Source organism: Saccopteryx leptura, chromosome 5, assembly GCF_036850995.1.
Source record: "Saccopteryx leptura isolate mSacLep1 chromosome 5, mSacLep1_pri_phased_curated, whole genome shotgun sequence".
In the NCBI taxonomy this organism is placed as follows: domain Eukaryota; kingdom Metazoa; phylum Chordata; class Mammalia; order Chiroptera; family Emballonuridae; genus Saccopteryx; species Saccopteryx leptura.
The window spans coordinates 195978291-195999490 of NC_089507.1; the positions used below are offsets into that span (position 1 = coordinate 195978291).

The 21200-nt window shown below is 45.4% G+C and overlaps 1 protein-coding gene across 6 annotated transcripts in view; it reads left to right on the top strand.

Moving 5' to 3' along the window:
- LOC136406964 (serine/threonine-protein phosphatase 4 regulatory subunit 1-like) overlaps positions 1-21200 on the top strand; it is a 73719-nt gene that overhangs the window by 48118 nt on the left and 4401 nt on the right. For 2 of the 6 annotated variants that reach the window (XR_010751748.1, XM_066387373.1), the window contains exons 7-19: positions 1896-2003; positions 2745-2810; positions 4910-5068; positions 6005-6189; positions 7659-8122; positions 10270-10463; positions 13140-13235; positions 14083-14268; positions 14509-14670; positions 15498-15598; positions 17715-17835; positions 18640-18774; positions 21020-21161. Coding sequence is in view for 4 of the 6 variants with exons in the window: in XM_066387373.1 (XP_066243470.1) it covers positions 1896-2003; positions 2745-2810; positions 4910-5068; positions 6005-6189; positions 7659-8122; positions 10270-10463; positions 13140-13235; positions 14083-14268; positions 14509-14670; positions 15498-15598; positions 17715-17835; positions 18640-18774; positions 21020-21161 (2119 nt within the window). In the remaining 2 variants the exon portion in view is untranslated. Of the gene's footprint in view, positions 1-1895; positions 2004-2744; positions 2811-4909; positions 5069-6004; positions 6190-7658; positions 8123-10269; positions 10464-13139; positions 13236-14082; positions 14269-14508; positions 14671-15497; positions 15599-17714; positions 17836-18639; positions 18775-21019; positions 21162-21200 lie in introns of those variants that run through there. The other 4 variants (XR_010751749.1, XM_066387376.1, XM_066387374.1 and 1 more) reach the window with 4 other exon arrangements.

A 21200-nucleotide genomic window follows, 5' to 3' on the forward strand; every position in this document is an offset into this window, starting at 1 on the left:
ATTCTGTTTTATTTCTCTAAGGTGATCTTTTATGTAGCAGGCAGTTATCTGTCTCCTTTATGGTGAGCAGCACTAACCTTTCTGCTTGATGTGATCAGTTTCTTGTTGCTGCTTTTCTGCTGGGACCTTTGGGAGCTCCCCCACACATGTGTAGTTTAACAGTCAGCCAAAGAACTTACTTGCAAATCTTTCCAGTTGCAGTTCATCTTTTAAGAATAGCTGCCCCTCCATTTGCTGCCTTTTGATTGTTTACAAGTGGTTGTTTTTTAGGTTTTTTTCAAGATTCTGTAATTGTTATCTGCGAGAGGCTAAGTCTGACCAAGTTACGTACTGTGTTATTACCTGAAGTCTTGATTTTTTTTAATAGTTTTAATTTCTTTGGTGAGATTTCTTATCTGTTCATTCATTATGACCCTATTTTCATTTTAGTCCTTGTGTATATTTATAATAATTGTTTTAAAGTTCTTTTAAAGTCAGCTAATTCTAATATCTGAATCTTCCTTGGGTTTATTTCTACTGGCTGATATCTACCTTGCATATAGGTCACGTTTTCCCATTTCTTTTAATGTCTATGAATATTTTACTGTCTGTATACTTTTTAATTTTTATTTATTTTATTTATTTTAATTTTGTATTTTTCTGAATTTAGAAGTGGAGAGGCAGTCAGACAGACTCCCGCATGTGTCCGACCAGGATCCACCCGGCATGCCCACCAGGGGGTGATGCTCTGCCCATTTGGGGCGTTGTTCCATTGCTGCTGGAGCCATTCTAGTGCCTGAGGAGGAGGCCATGGAGCCATCCTCAGTACCTGGGCCAACTTTGCTGCAATGGAGCCTTGGCTGCGATAAGAGAAAGGAGAGGGGGAAGGGTAGAGAAGCAGATGAGCGCTTCTCCTATGTGCCCTGGCTGGGAATTGAACCCCGGACTTCCACATGCCGGGCCGACACTCTACCACTGAGCCAACTGGCCAGGGCCTGTATTATCTTCTTGATGAAACATTGTAGAAACTTTGGATTCTGTTAATTTTCCTCTGAAGAATGTTGACTTTGTATTAGCAAACAGTTCCGGTTTTATTTCCCCTGCAGTCAGCAGCAGCTGAAACTGCTCAGTTCCTTTTGCCTTCAAACTATTGCTTTTCTCGGTGAATATGACCATCTCCCCTTTGCATGCATGTATTAGAATAGGATTTAATCACAGATTTGGGGCTCCCTTTCTTAGCTCCCTCATTCCTCCCTTCCCAGGATTTCTACCCTTACTTGCCAGCTGCTTTGGTAACCTCAATCTCTATTGTCTGACTTCTTAAACCAGTATTAAAATAGCTTCTGCTAGAGGTCCAGCTATTCTGCCTAGCCACCAGAATGGGGACCCCAGGCAAAAAAGCAACAGCAATGCACATTTCACTCAGTATGATTCCCTTCTCTCGAGGGTCTGCTCTCATTTAGTTTCCACCAATACTTGATCACTCTTCAGTGCCTGCCAGTCACTTTTATACTGTGTCTAACTACTACTGTATGTCCCACCTCACCACCATTTGGTTTTGAGTGTTAGTTTCCTTATTTGGAAAAATGAGGATAAATTATACCCTTGCCATAGGGTTTTGGGCAAGTAGAATGAGATAATGCACATAAATTGCTGATTTATGCATTAGGCACACAGTGGCTACCTGGCCAATGGTAACTCTTGAGTTTCAGACAATCCCTTATCTGAGTAAAACTTGAGAAATATTTGGCCTTTTATTGATAATATAACTAGACAAATCTCAAAAGAAAGTGTTCTTTATTTTTACTTCTTGAGTGTTTTGGCAATATTTTGAATTTCAGCTTTCGGAACCTAGGTAGTGGTTAGTGTGACACATAAACTTTGGTATTTCACGTGACTGATTTTCTTCTTTATAGATCATCTGCAGACTGGCCTCAGTGCTGAGCAAGAGCACAGTTGAACGCCTGTTGCTCCCTCGATTCTGTGAACTGTGTGGTGATGGGAAACTCTTTCAAGTTCGGAAGGTGGGCACATATAGTTTCAAAACTTTAAAAAATTTAAAATCGATTCCTGTAAAGTTTCTGGACTTCCTCAGTAGACATGGTCTGGAAGAAAACTGTGGCCAGTGTAGACTGTGTAAGGAGAACATCGGAACAGTATGCAGTTAGGGAGTGCATAGTTCCCTGGAGATGAGGCTGTGTGAGAGTAGGCCTGTTCTTAGGCACAGGACTGTGAGCTAGGAGACCGTGCTGGCTATGATTGGACGTCATTGCCAGGCAAGCAAAAGCTTTCATTTTCTGGGGTGATTTGCCATGCCTTCCCATTCCCACCCTGCCCTCTTCCCTTTTAGTCACTTGTCACTTGGTTGTCAAATTCTTCCTTTTGAAGGCCAATGTTATCTTTATCTGAACAGCCTCATCTTCCCGCTGGTCTCCCCTTATGACTCATTGTCAAGAAGATAGGTCTCATTTGCCATGTGGAGAATATTAAGGGTTTCTTTTGCTCTATCGCTAACCAAATACATTATGTATTGAGATCAGTTAGGAGCCAGAAGTCCTAGAATTTGGTCTCTGTTGTAAACCTTCTGTTTCCAGTGCATCGGAAGTACCTGGGTGGTGCTGTGTGGGCGAGGGGCTTAGTCAGTGCTTGTTAGCTGCCTGAGGAGAGGAGTAATTGCTCTCAAAGTCCCTGCTTGTTAGTCTTCACAATTTGTTGAAGACAAAAAGAAAGATGAAAATAATGGGTATGCTTTTTACATTTTTAAGGTATGTGCTACAAATTTTGGTGATATTTGTCACGCCGTTGGACAAGAGGCCACTGAGAAATTTTTGGTATGTGAAGTTTTGCTGATTGTAATTGCCAGTGTCTTGTTAGGGCACTTTTAAAGTCAGCTGTAAAGTTTTGTGTCTTTGAGTCCATTACTTTAGAATGGCAGCTTAATTTTGCATTCATCAATTTCAAATTTCTTGACCTCTGAGGTTCACAGCATGAAGCCACTGGTCTGTGGAATGGAGCCGAAGCAGCCCCCGCCCTCCTTCCTGTGGACTTCTGCTGGTGCTTTCTCGTCACTCACTCCCCCTGGTCTCTTCTATTCCTCCTCCCCTGGTTTTTCTGGAACCATGGTTGGCAAACCGCGGCTTGCAAGCCACATGCGGCTCTTTGGCCCCTTGAGTGTGGCTCTTCTACAAAATACCATGTGCGGGCACCACCTCGATAAGGAATGTACCTTCCTATATAGTTTAAGTTTAGAAAATTTGGCTCTCAAAAGGAATTTCAGTCGGTGTACTGTTGATATTTGGCTCTGCTGACGAATGAGTTTGCCGACCACTGGTCTGGAACACTGCTCTACCACCTCATTCCTGGGCTTCACAACTCATGGGATTATTTCTGAGTTTCCAGGGTCTCTTCCACACCCTTCTTGGCCTTTCAGGTCCCTTCACAAGTAACTTTCCTGCCTTGCCTCTAGTCTGAACTCTGAACACTGTGCTAGCCTGGGTGCGTCTCCCCTGTGGCCATGCATCTGAGGCATGGGGGGCCCAAAAGGGTAGGCCCAGGGGCCCATAGTTTTTGATAAATTCTCTCCTGGTTCAGAGATACGGTGGGGTAAAGCGCCACTTCAGGAGCCGGCCGGTAACTCTGCTTGTTACTGCCCCTTTTCTAGCATCATTCCTACCTGGTGAGAACCTACTCCCACTTCAGAGCCAGCTTGCCTGTGCATATGGCCCCTTCAGGTCCTTGCCTGGTCTAGTCTTACCCGCCCCCACCATGTCAGAGAGAATCCATTTCTCCCTCTTCAGCACCCCACAACGGTGTGTTCAGAGGATGCATATGTCCCTCGCCACACCCATTCTAGCTTGCTGATGTGGGACCTTCACACCATCACATCTGTCCTTCTTTCCCAGCGCCTGCCCAGGCCCTGGCCCCTAGAGAGCAAGGCTCAGTATGTGCCTGCCACTTTATTGGACAGGCTATACTACCTAAGTGCTTGCATCTGAACCTCAGAAAGTGTAGTCTTTAAATTGATTTTTAAATTTAAGTTCAGAAGCTCATTTTATTTCAAGTATAAGCCATCTCAACACGGTTCTCACCCCAAAATAATTTTAGTAGCTGTTGTTTTGAGTATACAGTGAGTGTTATTTTCCACTTAACGTGTCTGAAGGAAGACCTGTAGGGACTAACATAACATACGAACCCTTCCTTGGGTGGGTATTTCTGTGCTCGCATGAGCCCATTAGTGGAGATTTTTTGCTCATTATTTTATGTTAGGATGGTAAAATATTTTTAAAGGGTAAATTTTAAAAGAATATAATCATGATCTTCATACAGATATAAAATGAAGATGTGACAATGGTTTTATTCAACTCATTTATTAATGAGGGAACCAGTAAGATATGACGGCTGATCTAATGGAAAAGTCAAAGTACCACACATGAGGGGGTCCTAAAGTGACCTCACAAATGATTCTAGACTGGTTGTATCCAGGGTCATAATGTTTGTATTTCTGTGGACAAGAATGATTTGCATTACTGTCAGTTTTTAACAATTTACCTTCTAACACTAAAACAACCTGGTCAGAGACCATGATGCCTGGATGGGCGAGCTTGTTAGGGTAGCCACTGAATTTCAGAGTCATTCTCAGTATTTTTCTCCTATCACATAATGAATATCAGGAATTCTGCCTTTTGGGTTTTGGGCTTCTTTATTTCTATTTCCTTGTTAAATTTAACCAAGTCATTTGCTGGAATTAAGAGGTAAGGAAATGTTTTATTCTACTTGTCATAATTTCTGTTGGTTTCAAATGATTCCTTTTAGACAAGTATATATTTCCCTTTGTCATTAATTTATGGCTATGCCTGAACTACATCATTGAAACAGGTTCTACCCTTAGAGTAACCAGATTTGAGAAGCATGATTTTATTTGCTTTGGTAGATTCCAAAGTTTTTTGAGCTTTGCTCGGATAATGTTTGGGGGATGCGCAAGGCCTGCGCGGAGTGCTTCATGGCGGTGTCCTACAATACGTCCCCTGAGGTCCGCAGAACGCAGCTGTCCCCTCTCTTCATCCAGCTGGTCAGCGACTCCTGTCGATGGGTAAGCATGGGCCTCCTCTTGGCATCTGGATTTGTGACTAGGTGTTTGGTCTTTTTAGTCACTGATGGCCACATTGAGACCTTGTGAGGATTAGAGCACCTCAAATCTCAAAAGCTTTGGTGATTTTTTTTTTTTTTTTTTTGTATTTTTCTGAAGCTGGAAACGGGGAGAGACAGTCAGACAGACTCCCGCATGCGCCCAACCGGGATCCACCCAGCACGCCCACCAGGGGCGAAGCTCTGCCCACCAGGGGGCGATGCTCTGCCCCTCCGGGGCATCGCTCTGCCGCAACCAGAGCCACTCGAGCGCCTGAGGCAGAGGCCAAGGAGCCATCCCCAACACCCAGGCCATGTTTGCTCCAATGGAGCCTTGGCTGCGGGAGGGGAAGAGAGAGACAGAGAGGAAGGAGGGGGTGGGGATGGAGAAGCAAATGGGCGCTTCTCCTATGTGCCCTGGCCGGGAATCGAACCCGGGTACCCCGCACGCCAGGCCGACGCTCTACCGCTGAGCCAACCGGCCAGGGCCAAAAGCTTTGGTGATTTTAAGAAAGTAGCACCTACTGTAACATTTATAGTGAACAACTTTCATAGAAATAAAGTTTGAGAAGGAAAAGACTAGAACTGAATTGTTATCTTTTCTATTCTGATCATAAATAAGCTGCAATGATTAAGAAATTCTGTTCAGTGCTTTATAAAGTGTGGAATTATTTGATGTTGAATTAACATTCTGGAAAACTAACAAGTATATAATAGTGCTGTTTTTCCTTGTTTTCTGTTGACAAACACTGTATGTGGAATTTGGGGAATGCCGTAGAAAGTAGTAAGTCCACTGAGACATACTTTGGCAGACAGTGAATGGCCTGGTGATCTGTCCCTGCCCAGCCTGGGGTCAGACCCAGCCATTGCCACCTTCACTCTCTGTTCTCTCTGGTTTCAGGTACGCCAGGCTGCCTTCCAGTCCCTGGGCCCCTTCATTTCTACCTTTGCAAACCCCTCCAGGGCTGGCCTCTATATTCGGGAGGACGGCACCCTGAGCATCCGGCCTCCAGTTCCAGACACGGAGTCCAATTTCCCCTGTGGGTCAGCCAGTGCCGGCAGCTGTGTTAACACCACCCCAGCCTGGTAAGCTCCGACCGGGATAATTACTAGGATCCTGCTTCACCTCAAGCGTCCACCTATAATTCTAGCAATTATCTTGTCTGGAGTTTTAGTAACAGTGACCTTCTGGGCAAGATAGAATATTAGAGCTTTAATTATGTAAAGAAGCAAAAAGTAATTGCAATAATGATTTTGGAACATGACTACTAGGTTATAAATAATGAAGCTACTGTGTCTCCTAAATTTAGATAAAATATTCATTGAGAGTAGTGATTAAATAACCTATAAAGAAAATTTTCTCTTACTTTTTGATTAATGAAGTTCTTTGGTAATGTACATAGGGAAAATGTGAAGTCTCAAATGTACTTTTGTGCCATAGGGATATTACGTGCCCATAATGGCAGCATTCTTGATCCACCAATAGACCCTGCACTGTTTTCCTAGTAAATTGTAGTGGTTGATCTTGGATTTTTAAATGTCTTTTCTCTGAGAATGATGGGTGCATATGCATATCAACCAGACCATTTAAGTGAGTTCACAGATGTCCTTCTGTGGTAGTATTACATGGAGTATGGCAGTAGGGTAGTTCATAGCCCAGTGTGATTGGTGCATCCTTCTCCATCCTCCTCCACCAAGACTCTCTGGCTGTATGTCAGGCTCCAGGGGCATGGCCATCCTCATCAAGACTTCCAGTGGTTAACAACCAGCCAGCACTTGCCCGCTTCAGCCCCTTTTATTTTCTCCTGCCTGCCCCCTGGTGGAGGTCCTAGCAAGCAGTAAGCGCAGGAAATCTTGCTACTGAATACGTGCCTCTGTTCACCACTTGCGTATATGGAGGGATTGCTGAGGTTGTGTGTGGTATTTTCTTTGTGTGCGTGTGTGGTATTTTCAATGTACATAATACTCCCAAGTGGAGCAGATGGGGCTGGTTGGGTCTCTCATCCTCTCTGAGGCTTGTGGGGCTTTTTTTTTTTGTATTTTTCTGAAGCTGGAAATGGGGAGAAACAGTCAGACAGACTCCCGCATGTGCCCAACCGGGATCCACCCGGCACGCCCACCAGGGGGCGACGCTCTGCCCACCAGGGGGCGATGCTCTGCCCCTCCGGGGCATCGCTCTGCTGTGACCAGAGCCACTCTAGCGCCTGGGGCAGTGGCCAAGGAGCCATCCCCAGCGCCCAGGCCATCTTTGCTCCAATGGAGCCTTGGCTGCGGGAGGGGAAGAGAGAGACAGAGAGGAAGAAGAGGGGGAGAGATGGAGAAGCAGATGGGCGCTTCTCCTGTGTGCCCTGGCCGGGAATCGAACCCGGGACTTCTGCACGCCAGGCCGACGCTCTACCACTGTGCCAACCGGCCAGGGCCGCTTGTGGGGCTTTTTGGAGACACCACAGGTCGGATGGCCAGGTCAGGAGGAGGACTGGGCTTGTGAGCGTGTGGACCCTGTGTTTTTGTACTTTACCTTGGGGCTAAATTTTGCCTCCCTCGATTTAACTCAGTTCAGCACAGCCGGGGCACATAGAACCAGATCCACCTGTGGGAGCTGCATCAAGGGAAACCAGCAGTTTCCTGCACGTCAGGAGCTCCTGCGATGGCCCAGTGGAAAAGCCACGGGAAGACTCCGGCTGGGCTGGAGCCAAGGTGACCAGGCTTTCCCCAGAGGCCAGTACTACCTTCACCAAGCTCCCTGATGTTAATAACCTCCCCATCAACAGCCACGCTGGACCTGATTCTCGGGCCTGTCCAGGGAGCCCTGAGGATGAATTCAGTCATTTCCTTTATTGGCGAACTCCTCTCCCTGACATAAGCCAGGACTTGGAGCTGCTCCTCAGTGAGGCTGGGCTGCAGGGGGCAGGCTGCTGCGGACCTGAGACTGTGCACAGCAGCTGTGTGGCCAGGAGCGAGATCCAGAAAGTCCTCGACAGTCTACAGAAGCACATGATGAGTGACCCGGATGTTCAGGGTGAGTGCTGTCCCCCAGTGAAAGGGGAAGCGGGGCATCTGTGGCTGTGTGGCGCATGGGCCTGTGTCCTGCCACATCTGTGCGTGTACTTACCTTTGGTGACACTGCACATGTCTCACTGTAGCCAGGACCTCAGCATCTCCCCGCAGGGACCACAGGGGCCCTCCCTCCCCGTGTGCAGCCATGCAGGTCTGACATCAGTTCTAACACAGGAGCGCAGAGTTCTTGGGCAGATCTGTAGCAGTGGAAATTTTTATTTTACTTAGAAAGTTTCTTCATTTATTGATTTTAGAGAGGAAGGGAGAGAGAGAGAAATATGGACCTGTGATTCCACTTACTTATGCATTCATTGGTTGACTCCTGCATGTGCCCTGACCAGGGATCAAACCTGCAACCGTGGTACATGGAAATGATGCCTTAACCAACTGAGATACCCAGCCAGGGTAGCAGTAGAAGTTTTATTAGCTCCTCAGTCTTTGCCGTGGTCTAATGCCTCTCCAGTTGTGAACAGCTAAGGATGCTGCTCCTTCTGGAGCCTGTTAACTCAGCCCTTAGCTAAACTTTTAGGTTTTTGTCTTTTCACAGCAAGGAAAAGTACAACTTCTTCTTTGGGGTATTTTTCATTTTATGACTAGTACTCCCACTGAGCATCGGATCTGGGAGCCAGGCCGTGCAATCCATATCCATTATCACGCCTCTTCTTTCTCGAAACAGTGCTATATTTGTACTCTTCCTTGAGTTGGGGAAATTGGAAAAAAACAACACTTGCTGCTGTTGCTGGGCAAAGATTTGTGATGCTTTCGGGAAAGGAATTGTGAAAATTTAGTTAGCCCTGTGATTATTCTTTGTCTTTAAATTGATAAAGGAAATTAAGTCAGTGTTTGCTGAAGGAATGAGGACATGTTACATATCTCTCCTAATAGCTATAGACAAAGGTCTGCTTTTTGGAAAACGTATTTCTAAAGCAGCATTGATCTCCATGCTAGGAGCCAGGCTGGGTGCTGGAGCAACAGTGACCGACACACGAGGCCTTCAAGGTCAGGGGGAGGGGGGCTGTAGATAGCCATCCGGCAGGGTTGTGCCAGGGGCTGGGACAGGGTGGACACTGTAGAAGCTTAAGGCAGAAAGCCGGTCATTCCTGGGGACAGGAACTGTCTGGGAGGAGACCTTGCAGAGCAGGTATCATTTGATGTAGGCTTTAAAGGATGGCTGGGAAGCCACTGTCTGAAGAAGATGAGGGATGCATCTCAGAGGTTCGTTCAGGTCCCTGAGATTGCTTTGCCAAATCTGGCATGTACATGCATACATAATTTCTTTGTAGGAAAAGGCCCACAGCTTCCATCAGTGTGCAGAGGGATATGTGACCTCCAAAGATTCAGAAATAAGTGAAATTGTAGGTGTTTGTGAACGGAGATGTTGTCAGGTGTTTGGGAAGGGCCTGGTGGGCTGTGCTGAGGGGAGCCTTTCCCTGGGCGCAGTTGGGAGCCAGCTACAAGTTCTCAGCGTTTTAATGAATGTTGGAGTCTCTGGAGTTTAACCAGTAGAAAACAATGCAGGAAATATCGTATTTATGCATTTGGAGGTTTGGGACATGAAAACATCTGTTTTTACAGAAAGGTATGTGGAATGTGTCATCTTGACTGTTCAGAGAGTCTCAAACAGTCATGCTGTAGAGAGGACCTTGACTCATCCGTGTGTCTGTAGCTGCATGGGTTCGTGGGTGAGTGTGTGTGTGTGTGTGTGTGTGCGCGCGCACGCACAGGAGTGTGTGGTAGAGATGGCAGCCACCCTGCTTTATAAATGGGGGAGCAGGACACACCCCGAAGCAGGGAACCTCCCCACATCGGTGATCAGTAACACTGTTGTCTTTCTGTTAAAGATGACAGAGTCAAGCTCTGATTTCCCAGTTGAGGTGTTCGGGTTCAGGTTTGAGGCTGTGTCATGGCTGGCGATTAGTTGGAATAGTTCAAGGTAATGGCTGTAAACATCACCATGTCCCTGAGCACTCATGCTGGGACAGGCATGGGGAAGGTGAGCACGTGGTGGCGTGCCCACACCCACACTGTCTTGTTGTGAAGGCTTCTCTCAGGTGAATCTCTACAAACCAGATAAAGTTATTGAAATTCTTGAAACTTCTCTCCTTGCAGCCCAAGTTCAGGTGCTGTCAGCTGCACTGAGAGCCGCACAGCTGGACTCTGTGTGTGAGCCCGAGCGCCAGCCGGCAGACGGTGTAAGTGCACTGTCCCTTTCAGATCCCGGCCCTGTCTCCAGCTGTCAGCCGGCTCCGTCGGCCTCGGCCCCGCAGAGCGAGCTCTCTGTGGCCAGGATATTACAAAGCACAGTAAGTCTCTGCCCTTCCCTCGGCCACCGTGCATGTGACAGAAATCACAAAGCTGCTTTCTCTCTTATTAATATATCCTGGCAGAGATGATAAATGGCAAATTTAATTTTATTCTTAAGGTCATGTTTTGGATAACTAGACAACCAATCAATCAGGTGATTGATAACCCTGAATCTCCTCCACAAAGACAAGGTGGGGAGACCAAAAAGGACCTTCCCTCTTCTCATAGACGATGAGACCTGCTTCTGGGGGCAGGCGGTGGGGTTGACCAGATGAACGCTCTGTTTCACTGCTAACTGAAGTTTAGATCTCTGAATAACAATGGAAGGTGAAAGGTGAATGCATGCAGCCTCTGGCGTTTCAGCAGGCCTTAGTGATTGGTCATTGCCTCCAGCCCTCACCTTAGAGGAGCTCTTGCAACACAGAGGCACCCTGGAGTGGTACCGGCATGCCACTTCTCTGGGAGAGTTTGGGCAAGCTGACAGCTCACCCTCTTTCTGCCTGTGAGATTGGGCCTCACATCCTGGGTAAGGGGGGAGCCTGGGCCTGGTTTCTTAGTTCGTGTCTCTCTAGAAGCTCTCTGCCTTGCTTGTGTGGGAGGCTCTTTTGCCTCCCTAGTTCCCACTGAACTTGCACTTGGACCACCTTCAGCTGAGGTCCTTCACAGGCCAGGTGACACTGAACAACTAAAGTTAGGGAAGGCCCATGATCAAAGTCATGGGCACGTCAGCACCTTCTCATTTTCACGTGCCTCATTTCACAACAGATACTCTCCTAACCTGTGGTCTCCAGGGCCAGAATATTAATTGTTTCTCCATTCACACAGTTTGTAACTTGATATTAGCAAATCGACTAACTTATCATTTCCGTTATCCCCTAGTCCTACTCCAATAAAACAAAACAAAAGACAAATTTAAATAGCCTGAATATAAAATGTTTAAGTGTTTGTTAAGGTTACATTTGATTAGTAAAAGATGAGGTGATAGCCTGTTCTGCTGGTTTGTTTCAGAAGATGGGCAAGAAAACTCATGTTGTTACCCTTGCTAAAATCAGGCACATTAGGTAGAAAGGTGTGGCCGCATTTACCCTGGTGGGGCATGTGACATTATTTAAGCTTTCTGTCATGTATGGAAGTGGAAAAAAGAACTGATTCATTCAAGGTGGCCCTTTTGAGGGGAGGGTTTTAAAGGGCTCATGCCATCTAGCCTTGGTTTGTGGTGTGAGATTTCAAGGTTCTTGAATTCACAGTTTGACTCAGTGTCCAGGGTAATCAATCAATCCCGCTGCAAAAGAAGGAAAAGAAAGTGAAGAACTCAAAAAGCTTAAACAGCGAGGACAGAGTTCTTTCACACAGACAACTGGAGAGGGGCTGAGGCTGGGGCTGGTCACCTCAGCCACGTGACGTGGGCCCCATTCCACACGATTCCAGACGGCCACTCTGCCATTTTGGCTTGCCAGCTTAGTCCCAAAACTCAGCGGGGTGGGGGGGCTTTTTTCTGACCTGTCTTTTGACTGCCAGGCAGTTTTCTGGGGACAGGACCTCTCAGCACCTTTGGGGGCTGCCTGATGGTGGTGGGTTCCTGACGCTGTAACTGGCCCCAGAGTGGTGCCGCACTACAGGTCCAAATGAAGACTCTAGAATCAGATTAATTCCTGAAGGAAGAAGAATGATTTATTATTTATTAACCTATGTGAATTTATTAACTTGGAGAAATTGAGGTCTTAGGTTATCATACCAAAATGCTTCTGTTTTATCACGCCCTCTATTAAAATAAGCAGTGCGTTTCAGAGAAAACCTTGGGATTGAAGGTTCTGGTAGCAGGTCTCAGAGCCAACGAAGCATTTATCGGTGTATTAATCGACTTCCCTGGATCATATATTGAGCTGATTTGTCAGAATCCATTAAGCTGGTAGACAGTATGACATTTCAAGTGCAAGTGGGAAATCCATGTTATGGTTGAAGTAGAAGGTCAGGTCCGTCTCAGTTAATGTTAATCAGTGATCAGAGACCAATATGTCACCGTTGAACATTCTTGCACATTTTAATTGTTAATCTAATGTAAAGGTTTACCAACAAACATGAGACATGTTTGTACATGTGAAAATCTAGAATGGGTTTTTTGAGGAAGCGCTCCATGATCCGCCATGTTGCTTCGTGCACATTACCTGAGGCTCCCTCGCCCCTCCCCCTTCTCTGAGGTCCAGCATTGATGCAGTCCCAATTCCCAGGTGGTGCAGGATGTGTTTTCTTGACTGTTTCTTGCAAACCTCACCCTGTCTTCTAGAGTGGTCTGTGCCTTAAGCGTGTGACTGTCACATAAGCACTGTGGTTAACCATACTGGGGTCGCTGGGGCTTGAAGAATAGTAAACACAGACTCAGATTGTTGGTACTCGCCAGCGTTAGCCTGTCTTTTGTAAGGGCCTCAAGCAGTTTTGAAGTGAAAATGTGTGAAATCTGTTTGCCTCGGCACTTAAATTGACCAACGTAAACGATATCATACATAACTGGGCAAATGTATTTCTTTAACATCTGGAGAGAGAAGTTTGACTTAGAGCAAAGCTCTGGTGTTGTTTCACAGAAGTCATTTCTGGCACTGACAGGATTCTGGGAAGGGGGAGCAGTAGGACAGCTTCCTCCTTTGGAGCCAGTTGCTAACACCCCATCCCTTCTGCAGAGTCTAGGCAAGCCCCATGGTGGAGCCAGTGACCATCTGGGGACCAAGCAGAGGCATGACCCCATCCCACTTGAGGAGAGTAAATCTAAATTACAGGTTTGTTCCTTGAAATGCAACTCAAAACTTTACATTTCTCTGGGAGTTAAACTTAAGAATGGCCACTGGAAGCAAATATTTTTCTTCCATCAATATTCCTGACATATCTAAGTTTACAATCTATGGTGCTACTATTTCCTCTCTAACTTAAAAAAATGGTAAACTCTAAAGTAGTGTTTAAAGTCTTCTGAATAATCTAGAATAATATTTTAATTAAAGCAAATAAAATATAAGAAATTGACATCTATACACTAATATTTAGTGTCTATTTATATAAGTCCTTTTTTTTTTTGGTCTGGGAAGTTTCTGATGGCTTCTTTTGTTGAACTGTGTTTGGCTTTGTTCTGTCTTGTGGATTGGCTTCCTGTGCTATATAAGTTCTCTTAAATGCTTTTATTTTTTGTATCCCATTGCCGTCACAGAGACAGAAGTAAGTGGGTGCCATCTCATGAAGGCAGTATTCCATCAGTTGGAAAAAAGGAGTAATGAGCAGAGTGTAGGGGCTCAGGCCCTGCATGTTGGGGGCAGGAATAAGAAAAGATAGTTTCCATTCTCAGGAGCCGTGTGCACCAGATGAGCCATACGTTGATGTCTAGACTGCTCTCTGTGACATCAGATGTTGGGTGGATTTAGAAAAGATGAATGGGCATTGCTTTAACTTCAGTCCGTGTTGAAAACTGGCAGAACAAGAAATTCACCAGGCCAAAGATTTAGGAAGGCCTCTTGTTCCTCTCACATTTCTGCTTTTTGTTCTTACCTCCAAGTTCCAAACACCTCATTTTTTGTGAGTCTTCTCTTTCTCCCCAGCAAGCTTGATGGTTTCCTTTATATCTCTCCTCTTTCCCAGGATATAATACCCCAGCCCCTGCTGGATGAATATGTGTCGATGACTGACCCGGCTCGCGCCCAGACTGTTGACACCGACATAGCCAAGCACTGTGCCTACAGCCTCCCGGGGGTGGCGCTCACGCTGGGCCGGCAGAATTGGCACTGCCTCAAGGATACATATGCAACATTGGCTTCCGACGTGCAGGTAAGAGCCACTCACCTTCCAGAAGCAGACACAGGTGGGTTGTCTGATGAGGAAGAGGTGGGAAACTGCAGCAGGGCTCATGACCTGTATTTATGTGGCTGTGACTATGTTTACTGGTCTCTGAAGAAATAAAGCTTTAAGTGGCCAACACCTGGCAGCATCAGTTTTGCTCCAGAAATGCCACTTGATAACATAGAACTGTGTTTGCTTTCTGTGGCTCTGTGTCTGCTGTGCACCCAGTGGAAGGTACGTCGGACCCTTGCCTTTTCCATCCACGAGCTGGCTGTGATTCTTGGGGACCAGTTAACGACTGCTGACCTGGTCCCCATCTTCAATGGATTTTTAAAAGACCTGGATGAAGTACGAATAGGAGTTCTTAAACACCTGTATGATTTTCTAAAGGTAGGAGGAAGGGTTAAACAAAAAACCCAAACAAGCTCCCTTTCTTCAAAACATGTTTTTTTAAATCCTGGATATGTAGAGTATCAGTGGAAAAACAGCAGTGTGGGTGTGTGGGCTTTTTCAGTTGAAACATACCCAGCATCTTAAAGTGGGTGTTCTATTGGTGATGGGTGAGTGTTTTATACCCTTTCTCCTAATCCCCTGCCCCTCAGAGGACTAGTTCTGTGGAGGCTGGTGGAGAGCAGTCAGCATGCTTCCCAAGTCAGAAGAAACCAGGCCCCCATGTAGGCGGCCCTGCCCGGCTCTGAGCTCAGCTGAGATCAACCTTACTTCTGCACACGGGGCCTTTTCTGCACGACGTTGCTGCTTCCCTCCCTGCCTGTTTTTTTCCCCTCCCAAAGGAATGAGTGCAAAAATAAGAGTTTGAAAATGGCCTAGAGAAGCTAATCACTGGCTCCCACGTGCTGAGCTACCTCTGGAGGACCCTGGCGCCCAGCTTAGCTATCCTGTGGGTCCAGAGCCCGCGCGGTGCTTGTGAACACACACAGATGGGGTTCTCGGGTCAGGAGCCCTGGCAGGAGGATGAGCTGGGGCACTGTGAACACACAGCATGTCAGTAGCCCAGGAGAAGGCTGGCAGCAGCCAGGGTTACACTGGCGTCCATCCCCAGCAGTGTTAACACGACCACACCGGGTCCTAGAGCCAGTAGAGGAATGCACAGTTCTTGCCAGTGACAAATGTATAATCTGAAGTATAATAAAACAGGATATTTGGGGTCATGTTGAGGGATTATATATTTTTATTTATTATACATTTTAAAAAAATAGTTGCTTCCTGAAGACAAGAGGAGAGAATATCTTTATCAACTTCAAGAATTTGTAGTGACCGATAACAGCAGGAATTGGAGGTTTCGGCATGAACTAGCAGAGTAAGTAAATCCTGTGTAGGGCTGTGAGAGGCAAATGAGATGGAATAATTCTTCATTGCCCTACCTTCTAATTGATTTCTAAACTAGCAGTAATAGTGTTCTTTTGGATAAAGAGATGATGTTTTTATTGAGGGATAAACCAAACTCCAAAGCTCTAAGTTACAAATACCTCTGTCTCCGGGGAGACATTCATTTTTAGATGATGACAGGGCCCGAGCCACTTTGGAATTAGAGTGTTCTGCTGTTCTATAAAGCAATTTATTCGAACCAAATAAAAGATGAATCACCCACTCTTCAATATTTTCCTATTAATCGGAGCAGTTCTTTTGCCAGAGCTTTCTTGAACATTCTGAGCATAGCCTTTCTCTGTAGGGCACAGTGTGGTTTAGGCACTTACGCTTCTAAAGAAAATTATGCTACAGTGAGAGATATGAAAAGATCTAACCCAGATGAGACAATTATTAAATAAAACCGACCCCCAAGGTGGCTCAGATCTGTACGTCATTTTGTGTGAGGAGTTATTTAATTCCATCTGTGCCAGCAAAGGGAATGTTAAAGAATTTAGTGATTGTAATAGAGTGAAAGCTTCACTTTAAATAATTCTCCTTCCTGAGGTGCATAATGTGATTTCCGCAGTATCGAGTGGATTTGTTTGTGGTGATTGTTGTTTGGGTTTTAGTTTTCACCTTGTGGAGATTTACTTCAGTATCTTTAGTTTTCATTTTTCTTTCCCTCAACTAGAAATCTCTGAAATAATTGTCTTCCCTGTAGAAATCCATCAAGCTTTTACAGCTATTCAGGATATGATTTGGCCAATGCCGTGGGCAAACTAAAAGATTTTCTCTTTGCTGTGATCTTTGATCATTATGCTTAATTTGAGCGATTGAGGTCTTAGTCATTATGCCATGTTCCCAGCATATATTCTAAGAGAACAGAAAAACAGGTCCAAGTTTTTCATGAAAGCATTGTGCCCTCTAGCGTCAGTGTATGGAAACTCGGCCAGGTCCTCAGTTAGAGCTGACTCGCTTCCCCACGGCTTCCCGCTGGCTTCCTGGCTGGGGATAAGGCTGGGGCTGGGGATGCAGATGGGGATGGGGATGAGGATGGGGATGGGGATGGGGGTGGGGAGGGGGTGGGAGTGGGGTGGGAGGCGGAGAGGGGATGCGGCCAGGGATGATGACAGGGATGGGCTAACACTTCCCTGAGACAGGACCAGCTGGGGGACAGCCAAGGTTTGGCTCCCAGCTTGGCTATCATCACCAGACGGAATCTCTGAGCACTGGCTATCTCCCATCTCGGCTGTGGTTACTGAAGCCAAAGCCACTGATATGAATTCTGTGCTCCCTGTGCCCATGATACTGGTATCATTTTTCTGGAAACAGTGCTTTTTGATATGAAAATATTCACTGGCACTCCTGGCTTCTAGTTCTAACTTCCTTCCAATCTCTTTTTCATTTCCTTTTGTTGCCAATGTGGAAATAATGCCATTTATTTTCATGTCCTTCTTCCCATCCCTGTGTAGAAAGCAGTGAGAGCTCGGGTAGAAGGTTTTCCCCACCAGCCCGCGTTGCATTTCCCCCCTTGGAGTAAATTGCTGCTGCTCCCAGTTCTCTCCAAGCGGACCTGGCTGCATCTGAAAAGCTCTGCACCAGCAGAAGATTTAATTTGCAGCTTCAGGAACACTGCGGAGGAGTGAAATCTCATTTGAGTGTTCCCTTGATCTGTTGATCTTTGGGAACTTCAACGTTCTGGCTATTTTTATGTTATCTGATTTTTAAAGTTTTATGTGCTTTTGAACTGATAACCTAAAATTGAAATAGTAAATCCCTACTCATAAATTTCTCAGCCTCTGTTTTACCAACTTTAATTTATTTCCTTTTTATTTGATTTGTTTGTGCATGTGAGATGAAGAATCAAGATTTTTTTTTTCCTTTTCTTTGAGTGGCTGTTTCCCTCGGCTCTTGGCTTTTGTCCTGACCCTGACCGGAACCTCCTGGGGTCTTCACTGCCCTGTTTCCCAGCCTGGCTGTCCTTACCTGGAACATGCAGTGAGAAGAAAGAGGAAGTCATAAGGTGTTTTTGCCCCTGAAAATAATTTCTTTTCTTTGAATTTCAGGCAGCTGATACTGATTTTGGAACTCTATAACCCCAATGATATTTATGATTATTTAATGCATATCGCCCTAAAGTTGTGCGCAGATAAAGTGTCCGAAGTTCGGTGGGTCTCCTTCAAACTAGTAAGGAATCCTGGCTTTTATTGTTTGTGATTTTGGGAAATAGGAATACTTATGTTTCTTCCCTTTGTAGCTTCTTTATTTTTTTTTCTTTCATATTAACTTCTTTATATTTCGTCGGTTTACCTATGAAACAAGCTTTTTTTATTGTGGAATTAGAAACTGTATGATAATTTTATCAATATGTAAGATAGCTTTTTTGTTAAGCTGCATGCTTCAAGGATGGGACTTGTGGATAATTTTATAAATGAAACCCTTTAATTGGTGGCTTAGTGTTTCGGATTGGGTTTACTCTACAGCATGGCTTTGTAGAAAAGTAGCTAATGAGCAAAAGCTCTAGCATAGATAAGCTGATTCTGTTTTATGTGGGCTTATACCAGCTGAAGACTGAGAGGGAAATATCTCACTTGAAAATATTGATTTACTAAGGCACTCTGATGGTGTTAAAATTTTGTAAAAATGACATGTTCTGAAAGGTAATGATTTAGTTATTATGTAAGGGGACATTTTCTCACATTTGGAATCTTAAGATTAATGATGTATTTTTCCAATGCGATTCCCTTGTTAAATTTTATTTTAAGGAAGGGTTTTATGTGTGTGAGAGTGTCTGTGTATTGCCATATACTTAAACATCATCCTTTTTCCTCCGTGTCCTAATGATTACTATAACAAAATTACTTTCTCCCATGCCTATAAATTTATTTTAAAGGTGGAAAGTTGCATAAAAATGTCTAGTTTCCATGTAGCATAGTATTCATAATTCAGATAGATGGCAGCATATTAAATTTGCTTTTAATTTTTTCTCAGGTTGTGGCTATTCTTCAGAAGTTCTATTCAAACAGTGAAAGTGCTTTGGGATTAAATTTCATCAATGAGCTCATTGTAAGGTTCCGGCATTGTTCAAAGTGGGTCGGAAGGCAAGCTTTCGCTTTCATTTGCCAGGTGAGCATGGCCTGGGGGAGTCTGCCCTGGGCACAGAGTTGCCATGTGTGATATCAGAGGCCCCAGACGAAGAACCCAGGCCTGGAGGACTAAATAGGAACTTGGTGATCAGAGGACCAAGCCCACTTCTGTTTCAGGAGGTTGGGACCAACCCAGCCAGACCAAGTGACTTTCCCAGGGTTTCCCAACCCATATATACGTGCATTTGTCCTATTGATGCTGAACACCTACTGTGTGCCCAGCATACTTTAGATGCTGGAGACAGAATAAACAAGCTCCTGTCCTCCCAGCACCTTCCCTGTATGCGGTGAGGGCCACGTCCAGAGCCCTGCTCCCGTCATGTCTTCTCTAGGGCTGTGTACGTCACTGCCCCCCCTCAGCCAGCTGCCTTGGAGCAAAAGTGAGGTGAAGGACAGAGCAACAGGTCAGGGCAGAGACCGTTTCATTTGTATCAAGTGAAGTTCATGTCAGCCTTCCAGATCCTGAGGTCACCCTCTCTACTTAGCATCTTGAAAATGAGGATGGCTTCTGTGTGACAGGTATCTCATCATACAGCTGACCTTCAGTAATAAGGACTACTGTCCACTGAGCATGGCACACTTGTTTACTTTTAGACTAGCTTTTAGGTGAAGCAGTTGAAGTCCAGAGAGGTTAAGTAACTTGCTCAAGATTATACAGGAAGTATACAGCTATGCTTTTTTCTGCTAACGTATTATCTTACGAGTTTTAACTTTTCCTTATGCACGTTTTCAAGCATATGGAAAGATAGGGGAATAGTATAATGAATCTTATGAACCCATCCCCCACCTTGCTTAATAGTACAGTAAACCTATATGATTGGGCTCCACCTGACCCCGATCCCAAAGCCCCCTTCTCTCGCTCCTAACCACCCCCCCCACCCCCCGCTGAAGGACTCACCAGGGCCCCCTGTGGGTTGGAGGGGCATCACAGGGCTTTGGCCATCCACTTTATGAAGGACCAAATTCACAAACCACAGGCCTGACACAACAGTTAGTAAAGAAGTTGGTGCTCCAGATCATTTTGTGGAGAAAGGGTAAACGAGATATTTTTACTTTTATTTTTAAATTCTTGATCTCAGATTTAGGAAATTCATGATGAAACAAAAGAAAAAATGTCAACCAGTTTTGTTCCAGAACAATTCATGTGTTGTGTGCTTTCACTAATCAGTCATTAAAGATTTAGAAAACCCCCAGTAACACCAACAAAAGAAGAGGGTTCTCAGCCAAGACTGCCTCCTCAGGGTTGTGTCCGTTATTACTCAGATGCAGCTCCAGGGCAAGATGAGTGCCTGGAGGCTATGAGAGCCGACCTGGAGCCAGAACCAGCGGGTCTGAAGCCCGAGGAATGGCCTTGAACCAAGCAGCCTATCTCTGCTGCCTTTCCACCTGTGAAGTGGGGGAGCAGTATACGTACCCTCTTGGAATGGTCAGGAGGCTCTAATGAGCGTATGCTTCTAAGTTGGCTAGTGTGATGCCTACCACCTGGAGGACACTTAGTTCATGTCCGCTCCTGTGGTTTCCAGCAGTGAGAAGATCTGTAGAAGTTAGATCTATAGATTCCACACATCTGGTTTGGAGTCTCCACCCTACTGCTGCTTGTTGGTCATGGGACCTTTGGGTGTCACCACCACATTGGACCAGAATTTCCTCACCTGTAATATTAGGCTGATTCTGATTCCCGTGGCTAACTGTGAGAATTAATGCAAGAATTCCTGTAAGACTGGATTGGGGGCACTGGATTGGGACCAGGGATTTGGCTGTCACTTGACAGGCATGGCCCTTGCCCTCAGAACCTGGGTTCTGGTGAGTGACAGGTGTAGGTTCTTTACCCTTACTGGTGGGCGCCAGGCTAGCCTCTGCAGGAATAATCTGCCATCCCCATCATCTTTCCATTGTACAGATGAGGAAACTAAGGCTCAGGAAGGTGAATCAAGGCCACAAAGCCAGTAAGTGATCAAATCAGGTTTTGAACCTAGCCCTGTTTAACTCAAGGCCTTAGCTTTCTCCACCAAATATTATACCACTTGTAATCCAGTGCCTCATGATAAATTATGAAATGATAACTGTGTTTCTAACCAGATTCAGACACATACATACCCCTTAGACCAACAGATGCTAAAATTGCTTTTTTGGAATTACAGAACTGGGTGCTTTTGGAAGAACCATGTTGATCACCATTGAAACATACCAATTGTTTGGCTTTTTTTTTTTTTTTTTCATCACAGACAGTGGTGAGTGAGGAGTGTATCCCTGTAGACCAGTTTGTTGAACATCTACTCCCCAGCCTGCTAAGCCTTGCATCGGACCCTGTGCCCAACGTCAGGGTTTTGTTAGCCAAAGCTCTGAGGCAGACGCTGCTGGAAAAGGGTATGTGGACATGTTTTCTGAACTTGCACGTTTTCAGCT